At 39.2% G+C, this 13,899-nt stretch overlaps 1 protein-coding gene across 1 annotated transcript; it reads left to right on the plus strand.

Annotated features, from left to right (window-relative positions):
* The first annotated feature begins 1,873 nt into the window (after window positions 1-1,873).
* On the plus strand, window positions 1,874-5,204 carry LOC131035398 (beta-xylosidase/alpha-L-arabinofuranosidase 1-like). The gene is made up of 6 exons (XM_059216848.1): window positions 1,874-2,268; window positions 2,454-2,911; window positions 3,232-3,329; window positions 3,431-3,781; window positions 3,974-4,387; window positions 4,505-5,204. Exons 1-6 carry the CDS (start codon window positions 1,876-1,878, stop codon window positions 5,095-5,097), a joined length of 2,307 nt encoding a protein of 768 aa, XP_059072831.1. The 5' UTR covers window positions 1,874-1,875; the 3' UTR covers window positions 5,098-5,204.
* Window positions 5,205-13,899: the final 8,695 nt, after the last annotated feature.

Genomic DNA, 13,899 nt, shown 5'->3' on the forward strand with positions numbered 1-13,899 from the left:
AGTTGACAATATAATGTGTTTCAAGTCAACTAAATTTAATAACCTTTATTTTAAAAATAGTTTCATACTCATCCCCTTACAATCTCCATAAGGGAATGGACAAAGTTAGTCCACCACCAATAATTTAATGAAGATAATCAAAAGATTGTGAGGTCAAAATAAAAAGTTGTGCAACTTAAAATGTAGATTAATTGTGTGGGTTGGTTGAGTGGCACTAAAGAGGGCTATAGGTAGTTTATTTTTTGAATTGGTGCAAGGAATTGATGCAGGGCTATCAATAAATAACTTGATCACTATTTATAAGTTTGTGCAAGAAAATAATGAGTTTGTCATGTTGTAACTAGAACAATACACCAACTCCTTGAGATCGATGAGAGCAAGAGAAGGGTCTAAATAGTTAATAGGAAGAAGAAAACATGGAAAGTTAAAAATAATCACCTTTCATTTACAACAATATAGAGAAGTGAAGTGAAGAAATTTCTTAACAATTGAATTGGACATTGTACAAACTATTATTGTGCATTTGAAGATTATAATCATCATAAAAACAAAAATATAAAATAGGCCTACATTACATGAATTAAAAATATACAAAAGAAAAAAATAGAGATAAAACAATATATGATAACCTCATCTTCCATTCATAGCCATCTAGAGGAGTAAAGTGAAGAATTGTATTAAGTATTGAATTGGACATTCTACTAGCCATTAATGTGCCTTTGAAGATTATAATAGTTACAAAGAATCAAAATAAAATAGGCCTATAGTAGATGAATAATAAATATAGAGAAGCTAAAAAATGAAGATGAAGCAATGTATGATAACCTCACCTTCCATTTACAACCATATAGAAGAATGAAGTGAAGAAATACCATCCCCAAAACAAAAATTAATGATACAGAACTAAAAAAATGTTGGTTCATTGCCTTAGGTTTAAAAACTTCACCTCAAAATGTAGACCCATTCCTTTTACACCAACGTATGGAAATCCATTGGAAGCCATGGTTGAGGGAAAAAATAAGTGAACCAATTCTAGTGCCAAGCCAAACAATATTTTAGGAAGAAGAGGCTTTGGAGTGAAATGGCAATGGATGAGTAATGATGTATATTGTAGCATTGAAGGCACTATCATTTCAAGACCTAGCACCTTCCCAAACTTTGAAATGTGGAAGGGTGTAAATTAGGGCAATGGGCTGGTAGTGGAGTGTAATGTGACATGAGATAAATGTTACCATATTAGAATTCCATATGTCTATCTAGTTTCTAATCCATGGCATGTATGGAAAACATGTACTTGGACAATTGTGAATTGCCACTAGTGATGCTTGTGATTCACCTTTGATCGACATTTGAAATGGTAAAAAAATTTAGAGTATCATCTTCTCATCCTCCTCCACATGATCACTAATTTGAATACTTTGAAGAAGAATTTTTTAAATTTTGCTAGGTAACGATTTCTGTATCATGAGTTGTGGATGAATGGCTCGTGATAGATCACAACGACATTATCGGACAATAGTTGTATATCCTTGTTAGCCGTGTGTGGCGAAGAACGATTTGGAAAGAAGAAGAATATAATTTTAATGTTCACAAAGTTAAAGATAGTAAATGAGATAGTCAATCTAATCAAAACCAATTTCTACATATCAATTTTTTACCTATACAAATTGATGATGAGCTCTCTCAACTTCTCAATATACTCTTGTTGAATAAATTATACCCTAAACTAACAATTAAGATACTAATAAACTTATCTATATCACAAACTTATCCGGTGTCTTTGGAGAAGAAAAATGGCCACATTGATATTTTCACTCTATAAATACTAGGCACTGCTGTTCTCAACGCAACGGACTTGGTGAGTAGAGAGGCAGCATGGACGCTTTGTTGGTTCTGTTCCTTATTGTGGGGTTGGCTCTGAAGGGAGGAGGAGTTGATAATAATGTTGCTAATTCGCAGGCTCTTCCGTTTCCGTGCAATGGAGGAATGAACTCTTTTGGTTTCTGTAACATGCGATTGAGTATAGAAAAGAGAGTGATGGACCTTGTTGGGCGTCTGACCTTGGACGAGAAAGTGTCACAGCTGGGCACCGGAGCAGGCGCCATTCCAAGGCTTGGCATTCCGGCCTACCAGTGGGGGTCCGAAGCATTGCATGGAGTTGGCCCAGGCACTCGTTTTAAGCCTCCCGTTCCATCTGCCACCAGTTTCCCCACTGTCATTCTTTCTGCCGCTTCCTTCAATGTATCCCTCTGGGAAGCCATTGGCCAGGCTTGTCTCTCTTTCTTTCTTTCCTTCTTCCCATTTATTATTGCATTCACGTTGTATGGAACTCAGTAGTGTGATGTTTTCATGCATGGAACTCAGTAGTGTGATGTTTTCATGCATTGAATTCACGCCGTATGTAACTCAGTAGTGTGATGTATGGCACTGAAAGGAGAACGGTTTTGTTGCAGGCTGTCTCAACGGAAGCACGCGCCATGTATAATGTGGGATTAGCCGGTCTGACCTACTGGAGCCCTAACGTGAACATATTTCGTGACCCCAGATGGGGAAGAGGCCATGAGACCCCTGGCGAAGACCCTTTCTTAACCAGTGCTTACGCTTCGAGCTATGTAAAAGGGTTGCAGCAAGCCGACCCTTCGGACCCCAACAGACTCAAGGTGGCTGCTTGCTGTAAGCATTACACTGCCTATGACTTGGACAACTGGAATGGAATCCAGCGCTTCACCTTCGACGCCCTGGTCTCTCAACAAGATCTGGCTGATACATACAATCCTCCCTTCAAAAGTTGCGTCTTGGATGGCAATGTTGCCAGTGTGATGTGCTCTTACAACAAAATAAATGGCGTCCCCTCGTGCGCAGATTCAAACCTGCTCAAAGGCACTGTCAGAGGCCAATGGAATTTAAAGGGGTATAAAACCTTGAAATCTTTAGCTTTTTCTGCGTTTCCGTTAAATCGATCACTTTTGAGAGAGTTGAGATTTAGGGATTCATGTTAATCAAATACATTAGTTTTTTATAATTTATGAAATTATCTGGATTTTATTGTGTGTTAGTTTTTACATTAATGTTTTGTATCATCTTATGTGATCACCGCGATTGCATTCATTCATCTTGACAATAGATCCTGGGAAAGGTGATGAAAAACATTAATGCAAAAAATAACATACAGTTAATCGGATTGATTATTTTTGAGACAGTTTAGGTTTAGGGATTTTTTCTTGTTTTCAGGTATATAGTCTCCGACTGTGATTCGGTCGATGTATTATACAATACACAACACTACACAGCCACTCCTGAGGATGCAGTCTGCGACGTCCTAAAAGCTGGTAACCAACCATTCTCGTCATGCAAAACTGAAATTTCGGGCTACTCAAATGATTGTTTAATTTACATCTTCTTTTCTGCACTTGTGGGGATATGAATGCAGGGTTGGATCTAGACTGTGGAGGATTCCTCGGGCAGCACACAAAATCAGCTGTGATGGCAGGAAAGGTGAACGAGTCTTACATTGATCAAGCTCTGATGAACAACTTCAGAACGTTGATGAGGCTTGGCTGGTTTGATGGGAATCCCGCCAAACAGCAATTTGGCAACCTGGGACCAAGTGATGTTTGTACAGACGAGCATCGAGAATTGGCTACGGAGGCTGCCAGGCAAGGAATAGTGCTGCTCAAGAATGACAAGGGCACTTTACCTTTTGCTGCAGATAAAATCTCTTCTTTAGCTGTCGTTGGGCCCAATGCAGATGCCACTGAAACCATGATTGGCAACTATGCAGGTACCTGCTCACATCTAGCGGCTGTTTGTATTATGTTTTTATCAATTCTAGATGGTATTTTTTTTATTATATTTTTTAATCCGAATTCTAGATATTATGTTTTTCAATCTTAATTTTGTATGAATTATTGAGATATGATTTTATATCCATCCATTTTTTTATATACATCTTATTGTTGGTCATTGTTTACAGGAGTTCCTTGTAGATATACATCGCCCCTTGAAGGGCTTACAGAATATGTTCCACCCCTTTATGCCCCAGGCTGTGCAAATGTGTTATGTGCTAAAAGTGATTTAGTGGATGAAGCAGTTCAACAAGCAAGGCGAGCAGATGCAACAGTTTTAGTAATAGGCGGGAACCTGTCATTAGAAGCCGAGGGACTTGACAGACAAAGTTTGTTATTGCCTGGATACCAAGAGGAGCTAGTGTCCCAAGTTGCCAAAGCATCAAAGGGACCTGTAGTGCTCGTCATCATGTCAGGGGGACCTTTTGATATAACCTTTGCAAAGCACGATGAAAATATTAAGGGCATTCTCTGGGTAGGCTATCCAGGAGAGGCTGGAGGCACAGCTATCGCTGATATACTTTTTGGGAAGCACAATCCAAGTTTGTATAAATTAGCCCCTTCATTTGTTTTTCAATTACATTCTATATGGACCCTAATCTTGTGAGCATGCAAGGTTGGCAACTAATGCATATGTCTTTCGTATTGGTTTGTCTTAGGTGGGAAACTGCCAGTGACATGGTATCCTCAAGAATTTGTTGACAAGGTCCCCATGACTAACATGAACATGAGGCCAGATCCGTCCACTGGATATCCTGGAAGAACTCATAGATTCTACACTGGTGAAACTGTTTATGATTTTGGTGAAGGTCTGAGTTACATACAATTCAACACCACACTGGATAAGGGACCTAAGCTGGTGATTGTTCCAATCATGAATGATACCAAGCATCCATGTACTGCTTCTTCGTGTGATACCATCCCAGTAAGACACACTACCTGTGATGATTTGTCAATGGATATTCACGTTGATGTACAAAACACTGGTTCTAAAGATGGAAGCCACGTAGTATTCCTATTTTCTACACCCCCATCCAAGCATCAAAGTGATGGTGCTCCAAAGAGGCAGTTGGTAGGATTCAAAAAGGTCCATGTTAATGCAGGAGGCAAGGAAAGAGTGTTGTTTAACGTTGATGTATGCAAGTACCTTAGTATTGTAGATAAAACTGGCAATAGCCATATACCCCTTGGTTCACATTTACTTCATATAGGGGATCTGCAACACTTTGTATCGTTGCAAGTAGGAACTTAATTTCTTGGCATGGGAGTCATGCTACTCTCTCTATAACAACCACCCTAAAACAGCTCGGTTTCTTTATAAATATTAGTTGTTCTCAGAGAGAAACTAATAATTGAATGCATTGGTGCAAAAATGTCTCTTGTGAGGTTTTGATATTAATAGAATGATATATCTTTTCAGACTTTTCCATTGCTGAACATTCATAGGAGGGGAACGGTACGATAAAATAGAAGACTAAGAAACTAAGGAAATGAAGGAAACAGGGGAGTAGCAAAATAAAGACAAACAGATTTATATCCAACAAAATGAAGTATTACATTGATTGACAGAGCTTCTGCTCTTACATTTAGACTTTCTTCAGACAAACACCTTACATCCATCAGCCCTGTGGAGCTGGACTCTCAGAAGAGAGAATAGAACAAATACACACCATACAATATATAGAAGACTAAAGACAGATACATAAGTAAAATATTATTTATTGAGCTACCACAATCTGAATGAATCTGCAGATGGGACAGTAGCTAGGTTGTAGAAGATAATGCGAGTCTGCTGATATGACAGAGAGCATGCTGATGCAGGGATAGAAAATCCATTCGAATCCAAGGAAAATCTGCTTTGAGTGCTTTCATTTAATGATGCAGATTATTAACTGCAGATCTAGACAATCATACGGAGGATATGACATGATAAGTTCGGTGGAAGTAGTTGGGTTTATATCTACAACACTCCCCCTTAATCACAACTACCAATTTTCATAATTCCAATTTTCTTCTTCACTTTTTTCACTGATGCTTTTTTGGCATCTAAAACTTTCATATTCTAGAGATCAAACCTAGGAAATCCCATGATCCTATTGGGATGCTCTAACCATGAGCTCTGGCCCTCTTGGTAACCAGTCCATCGTAGGTTCAGGTGTGTTTCACTTTTACTATCAACACCTCTCGTAGAGTCACACTGTGGGTGCTCGAGGATCTCAATTCTAATGGGCTCTGTTGGCCTCAGACATGTTTAGACAAATTGCTGCTGCTGCATTCAACAATATTACTTTTTCATCAATTGACAACTTCACTTACATTTTCACATTTTCACAGCTTAAAACATTTGATATCCTCCTCTCAACTTTTGATTGCTCTCATCAACTCTTCTTTCTTTGACAACTTGAGCAACTTGAATGGATTCCATTGAATTTTTTTCAACAACCTCGTTTGGCAGCGTCATAATTTTTACCTTCACCTTCGCACAGGCAATTCTTCTTTGGTTGTGATCTCCCACGATCTCTGACTCTCCTTTGTAGCTGAGCTTCAACGATTGCATCAAACTCCACGATCTTGTAACTGCAGCGATCCAACATACAACATGTAGATCGAGTTTCACCAACAAACTCATACGCTCAGCAGTCAACACATCTAATAGCTGAGAGTTTAGACAGCTCCCCCACTCCTATTTGCAGTGACTATCTCTGGTACACTTGACATCCAAGATCTTCACCATTGGCTCTGATACCACTTGAAGGAAACAGGGGAGAGCAAAATAAAGACAAACAGATTTATATCCAACAAAATGAAGTATTACATTGATTGACAGAGCTTCTGCTCTTACATTTAGACTTTCTTCAGACAAACACCTTACATTCATCAGCCCTGTGAAGCTGTACTCTCAGAAGAGAGTATAGAACAAATACACACCATACAATATATAGAAGACTAAAGACAGATACATACGTAAAATATTATTTATTGAGCTACCACAATCTGAATGAATCTGCAAATGGGACATTAGCTAGGTTGTAGAAGATAATGCGAGTCTGCTGATATGACAGAGAGCATGCTGATGCAGGGATAGAAAATCTATTAGAAAATCCATTCGAATCCAAGGAAAATCTGCTTTGAGTGCTTTCATTTAATGATGCAGATTAACTGCAAATCTAGACAATCATACGGAGGATATGACATGATAAGTTAGGTGGAAGTAGTTGGGATTATATCTCCAACAGGAAATGGAGAGTGGGAAAGAGACCGCTAGGATTTTTGGAGGTGGGGAGCTTGCAGGAGATGCAGAGCAAGGCAACGGGGATGGAGATGGGTGTAGTGAAGATGATGGCTCTCAACTTCTCAATATAGCCCTTGCTGAATAAATTATACCTGAACTACCAATTAAGATATTAATAAACTTATCTATCTCACGAACTAACAATTAAGTTATTAATAAACTTATCCTGCTATCTTTTTTGAAAAGAAAAATAACCACATGGATATCTCCACTTTATAAATACAACGCAACGGATTTGGTGAGTAGAGAGGCAGCATGGACATTTTGTTGGTTCTGTTCCTTATTGTGGGGTTGGCCCTGAACGGAGGAGGAGTTGATAATAGTTTTGTTAATTTGCAGGCTCCTCCGTTTTCGTGCAATGGGGAATGAACTCTTTTGATTTCTGTAACATGCGATTGAGTGGAGAAGAGAGAGTGATGGACCTTGTTGGGTATCTGACCTTGGACGAGAAAGTGTCACAGTTGGGCACAATGTCCCGTGCGAATGCTTTGCTGTGGGCTATGGCCCCTGCTCTCTGTGGTGTTCAGTTTGGGACCGCTCTGCTCCGTTTTGTTGTCCATTTGGTGGGGGGTTTCTCTGCTATAATGAGTGATGTTCGCTGGGGTTTTGGCTCTCTTCAGCGTGAGTATTTTTCCTCTCACGATGGATTGGACAGTTTAATGAAAGTGATCTCAGCATTAAAAAAAACATGAAATATCCACCAAGGCGCTATCAAATGGAGTGTCGACCTAATAAGAAGAGCATGACCTACAATAGCTTTTCTGGCTTCAACAAAACATAAATCACGTGGTTGCAAGACTATATCAATGCATTGAGATTGGAAAGATGAATGCCGATTAGATCCACACTCAAATCATCTGGTCAAAAGATACATTGTAAGCCTTGTTAGAAACATCTCCACAACCAATGTTGATCAGAATTGTTGATGACCACTGCTATGTGAGGAAGCAAAGGTGTGTGGAAACGCTTCCTACGCTAATCTTGAGAGGACGGTTATGCAACTTTCAACTTAAATATTACTAAGATATCAAGAAATGCACAATAGAGCATAAACAAAATAGCAATGAACATATAACACAGTGATTACCATGGGGAAACCCTTCTGGGAGAAAAACCCCACCCTCCAAAACTCGCACAATGTATTATCAAATCAAGTTGATTACAATACACTTGCAATGCAAGTTCTTACAGAAGCGCATCACCACAACTCGAACTCAGAGAGACTCCTTCTAGCATCCAGTCTTGCAAAAAACTCAATTATCAAACTCCTCCCCAAGCCCTCCTTTTATAGTGATTTTACAACCTGGAAACCACTTGTGGTTTTACAAAACCATGGGCTTAACCACCATGCCACATGGTGCCCATTTTTGACATTTACATTTCCAAAATGAAAAAAACAACCAGGTTAAAATAGTAATCCCGTCCATAATTTTGTCCCCTAGCTTAGACCCTCTTAAAAGTCACAAAATGAGTCATTAAGGCTCTAAAAATGGTCCACCTATATTCTACTATGGACAAGACTCATTTTTAACAACTCACTAACCATTTTCCAATGCATAAACATGTGGAAAACTACCTCAAACAAATTCTGGAATTTTCCAAAAAAAGACTGCAAGGTTGAGACACATGTTTCTCAACATTCTCCCACTTGTCGAACACCTTGCAAGAGTCAGGGGATCCAAAATATCATGGACTTAATTGCTAGGGGCCGAGAGGCCCATAGACTCTGAACACCATCTGAATTTCTCTGTGCTCACGGGCTTAGTTAATGCATCAGCAACATTCACCAAAGTTTCTACCTTTTTCAGCTTCACCTTGCCATCCTCAATCATATCTCTCACAAAATGATATTGTACATCAATGTGCTTGGTCCTGGCATGAAAAGTAGGGTTCTTTGCTAAGCAGATTGCACTTTGACTGTCACTATAAATTGTCACTGCACCCTGTTTAAACTCTATATCTGAACATAATCTCTTAAGCCAAATGGCTTCTTTGCAGGCATGAGTAGCTGCCATATACTCTGCCTCTGTAGTGGACAAAGCGACCATAGCCTGTTGCTTGCTCATCCAACTAATTGCACCACCAAATAATGTAAACACATATGCACTGGTGGATCTTCTTCTATCAACATCACCGGCCCAGTCTGAATCCACATAGCCTCGAATATCTAAGGAATGCCCATTTCCTGTTCCATGAAAACATATTGAGTACTCTGAAGTACCCCTCAAGTATTTGAAAACTCTTTTTACTGCATCCCAATGTGCTCTTCCTGGATTAGACATATAACGAGAAAGAACTCCCACTGCTTGGGCAATGTCTAGTCTTGTACAGACCATAGCATACATCAAACTTCCAACAGCACTCTGATATGGTACTCGACTCATCTTTTCCATCTCCAATGGGGATGTAGGACACTGTGAACTAGAAAGCTTTGTTCCCCATTGTAATAGGAACACTCAATGGTCTTGAATCCTGCATATTGAATCTTTTCAAAATAGTACCAACATACTTGCTCTGGCCTAGCCAAAACTTTATGTTTTGTCTATCTCTTACAATCTCCATTCCCAGAATGTGCCTAGCTGCACCAAAATCTTTCATTTCAAACTTTATCGAGAGCTGAGATTTTAACTCTGCAATCAAACCTTTTACTTTGCCAATAAACAACATGTCATTGACATACAAGGCAATGACCAAGAAACAATCACCATCAGATTTAAAATATATACAGTGATCAAATTTAGATCGCACAAATCCCAAACTCAACACATGTATCAAACTTCTGGTACCACATCCTAGGACTCTGTTTTAAACCATACAAGGATTTCTTCAACTTACAGACCAAATGACTTTTACCTTTCATCACATAGTGCTCTGGCTGTGTCATGTAAATTTCTTCCTCCAAATCTCCATAAAGGAAAGTTGTTTTCACATCCATTTGCTCGATCTCTAGATCATAGGCTGCTGCAATAGAAAGTAAAAATCTAATGGATGTCATTTTGGCTACTGGAGAAAAAATCTCACCATAATCTACTCCCTCAACCCGAGAGTAACCTTTTGCAACCAAACGTGCTTTATACTTCTCAATGCTTCCATCTGAACCCATCTTCTTCTTGAACACCCATTTACAACCAACAGGCTTTCGTCCTTCAGGCAATGGTACAAGGTCCCATGTTTCATTCCTCTTAAGAGCTACCATTTCTTCATCCATGGCTATTTTCCAGGACTCTTAATCATTCATACCAAGAGCCTCTTCTACAGATCTTGGTTCATCAATGTTAGCATTCAATGCAAATATGCATCTCCAATCATTAGGAGAATACCCATACCTTTCAAGTGGTTTCCTTTATCTAGTAGACCTTCAAGCAAGATCTGGTTTAGGTTCAGCTTCAGGTACCTCTTCTTCCTCTGATGATTCAGAACTCATAGAGCTCTCCTCAACTTCTTGTCTTTCTAAGGGCCTCAATTCAACTTTCTCCGGTGTAGCAGGTAGTTGAATCACATCTTTCTTTTGTTCTGTTTGTTCTGGCTGCACTGTAATAGAAGAAGGCTTAGTTTCTTTAAAAATAACACTTCTTGAATAAAATACCTTTTGTTCAATAGGATTCCAAAGCTTGTATCCTTTTACACCATAATTGTATCCGATGAAAATACATTTAACAGCTTTGTTGTCCAATTTTGTCCACTTCTCCTTTGACACATGAGCATATGCTTCGCAACCGAACACTCTCAGATGTCTAAGTGAAGGCTTGTGGCCCAACCACGCTTCCATTGGCGTCTTATCAACAAGAGCTGATGTAGGAGACCTGTTTATCAGGTAGCAGGCAGTGGCTACAGCTTCAGCCCAAAACTTTTGTTCTAGTCCAGCTCCACTCAGCATACTCCTAGCCTTCTTCATCAAGGTCTTGTTCATTCTTTCTGCAACTCCATTCTGTTGTGGAGAATACGGAGTTGTCTTCTCTCTTTTAATACCACAATCTTTACAAAATGTGTCAAAATCATTGGAGCAAAATTCACCATCATTATCAGTTCTCAAACATTTTATTTTCTTTCCAGTCTGCAACTCAACCATTGCTTTAAATTCTTTGAAATGACTGAAAACTTCAGTTTTACTCCTAAGAAAATAAACTCATGTTCTTCTACTGAAATCATCAATGAAAGAAACATAATAAACTGATCTACCAATAGAAGGAACATCAACTGGACCAAATACATCCGAATGGATTAGATCCAAAATACATGAAGACTTATGAGAACTCGAGTAAAACTGAATGCGGTTTTGTTTACCATAGATACAATGCTCACAAAAATCAAATTCAAGATTGCAATCATTCAACCCATCAACAAGGTTCTTATTTTTCAAGGTCCGTAGACCCTTCTCACCTATGTGGCCAAGTTTCTGGTGCCATAACATGGTCTTCTCTGCAGGCAACTTTGATTCGGTAGACAGAGCACCCTTGGGTACCCAAAAACCACGACCATCTGTTGAAAGAGAAACCCTCTCCTTTTCCAACTAAGTAGTCTTTTTCACAATCTTATCAGAAGTACTATTGCACTCAACTGTGCATGCATCAAGCTGGTACAGTGTACCCAATCTGCTTCCTCTTGCTATCACCATAGCACCTCTTACCATTTTCACACCTGCTTCAGAAAACTGTACATGCACACCCGCATCTATTAGCTTGCTAATAGATAACAAATTCCTTGCTAGTGCCGGGATATGCAAGACACCATCAAATCTTCTAATTCTACCATCAGAAAATTTCACACGAATACTTCCACGACCAACAATATCAAGTACTGAGTTATCACCCAAATACACCTTACCACCATCAAAATTTTCATACTTACTAAACCAGTTTTTATTAGGAGTCATGTGGAAAGATGCACCTGAGTCTATTAACCATGCATTGTCACTTGCACGAGTGGCCAAGGCTGCGATGAAAGCATCTCCATCTTCCTTCTCGGACTCAGAATCAGAATCTTGCTTCTTCTTCTTTTTCTTCTTTTCTTCTTTATAGTCCTTTTGGAAATGTCCGGGCTTTCCACAATTCCAGCAAATTACCTTGGACTTACCAGGAGATTTTGAACTCCCCTTATTCTTGGACTTAGAACGGCCATTCTTCTTTTCATTCTTGCCTCTTTCTTTTGGTCTTCCTCGAACACTCAGAGCTTCTTTGGCATTCAGAGAAACCTTCCTTCTCATCTCCTCAGAAAGTAGAGAACCAACAACATCCTCCATCTTCAAGACGACTGCAGTGCTCCCTATGGCCATCACAAGGTTGTCCCATGAGTCTGGCAATGAACATAGCAGGATTTGGCATCTTTCTTCTTCATCCATTGGCACTCCAACAGAGGTCAACTGAGTTACCAACATATTAAAGCTTTCCAGATGCTCAGAAATTCGTCCACCTTCTTCCATTCTCAAAGAATACAATTTCTTCCTTAAGAAGATCTTGTTCACAAGTGATTTCGCTTGGTAGATCTCACTTAGCTTCTTCCAAAGCTTCTTTGCAGTAGATTCTTCATGGACATTTATCAGAATAGAGTCTGCAAGACACAATCTGATGAGACCTTTAGCTTTTCTATCAGTCACATCATATTGTGCGGCTAAAGTCAGATCTGCGGGCCTATGCTTATTCTCATCAATCGCATCCCATAGATCTCAATCAATCAACAGATCTTCCATCTTTAGTTTCCACATCTCAAAGTTTGTGCTAGAAAACTTCTCTACATCAATCCTCCCTGAAATGTTTGCCATCTTTTCAATCCTGCAACACAGAAATGAAATACTCTGCACAAGCTTCCACTCAAACCTTGATTAGCTCAAAAAACCCTGTACCCAACAAATAGAACCAAAATTGGTCAGGCTCTGATACCACTTGTGAGGAAGCAAAGGTGTGTGGAAACACTTCCTACACTAATCTTGAGAGGACGGTTATGCAACTTTCAACTTAAATATTACTAAGATATCAAGAAATGCACAATAAAGCATAAACAAAATAGCAATGAACACATAACACAGTGATTACCGTGGGGAAACCCTTCTGGGAGAAAAACCCCACCCTCCAAAACTCGCACAATGTATTATCAAATCAAGCTGATTACAATACACTTGCAATGCAAGTTCTTACAGGAGCGCATCACCACAACTCAAACTCAGAGAGACTCCTTCTAGCATCCAATCTTGCAAAAAACTCAATTATCAAACTCCTCCCCAAGCCCTCCTTTTATAGTGATTTTACAACCTGGAAACCACTTGTGGTTTTACAAAACCATGGGCTTAACCACCATGCCACATGGTGCCCATTTTTGACATTTACATTTCCAAAATGAAAAAAACAACCAGGTTAAAATAGTAATCTCATCCATAATTTTGTCCCCTAGCTTAGACCCTTTTAAAAGTCACAAAATGAGTCATTAAGGTTCTAAAAATGGCCCACCTATATTCTACTATGGACAAGACTCATTTTTAACAATTCACTAACCATTTTCCAATGCATAAACATGTGGAGAACTACCTCAAACAAATTCTGGAATTTTCCAGAAAAAGACTGCAAGGTTGAGACACATGTTTCTCAACATGCTATGGATCATAAAGAATAGTTAAATGGAGCCTATGAAGAAGGCCGACATAACAAGGTGACCAAGCATCAATACAAATCGCGAGATCAAGCACTAAAAATGAAATCAACCACAAAAATGAGCCGATGAAAAAAATGTGAAACCGAGTTGCCAACCAATTAGGCCTCGCATATGAATGTT

This window comes from Cryptomeria japonica, chromosome 2 (assembly GCF_030272615.1).
Source record: "Cryptomeria japonica chromosome 2, Sugi_1.0, whole genome shotgun sequence".
NCBI lineage: Eukaryota > Viridiplantae > Streptophyta > Pinopsida > Cupressales > Cupressaceae > Cryptomeria > Cryptomeria japonica.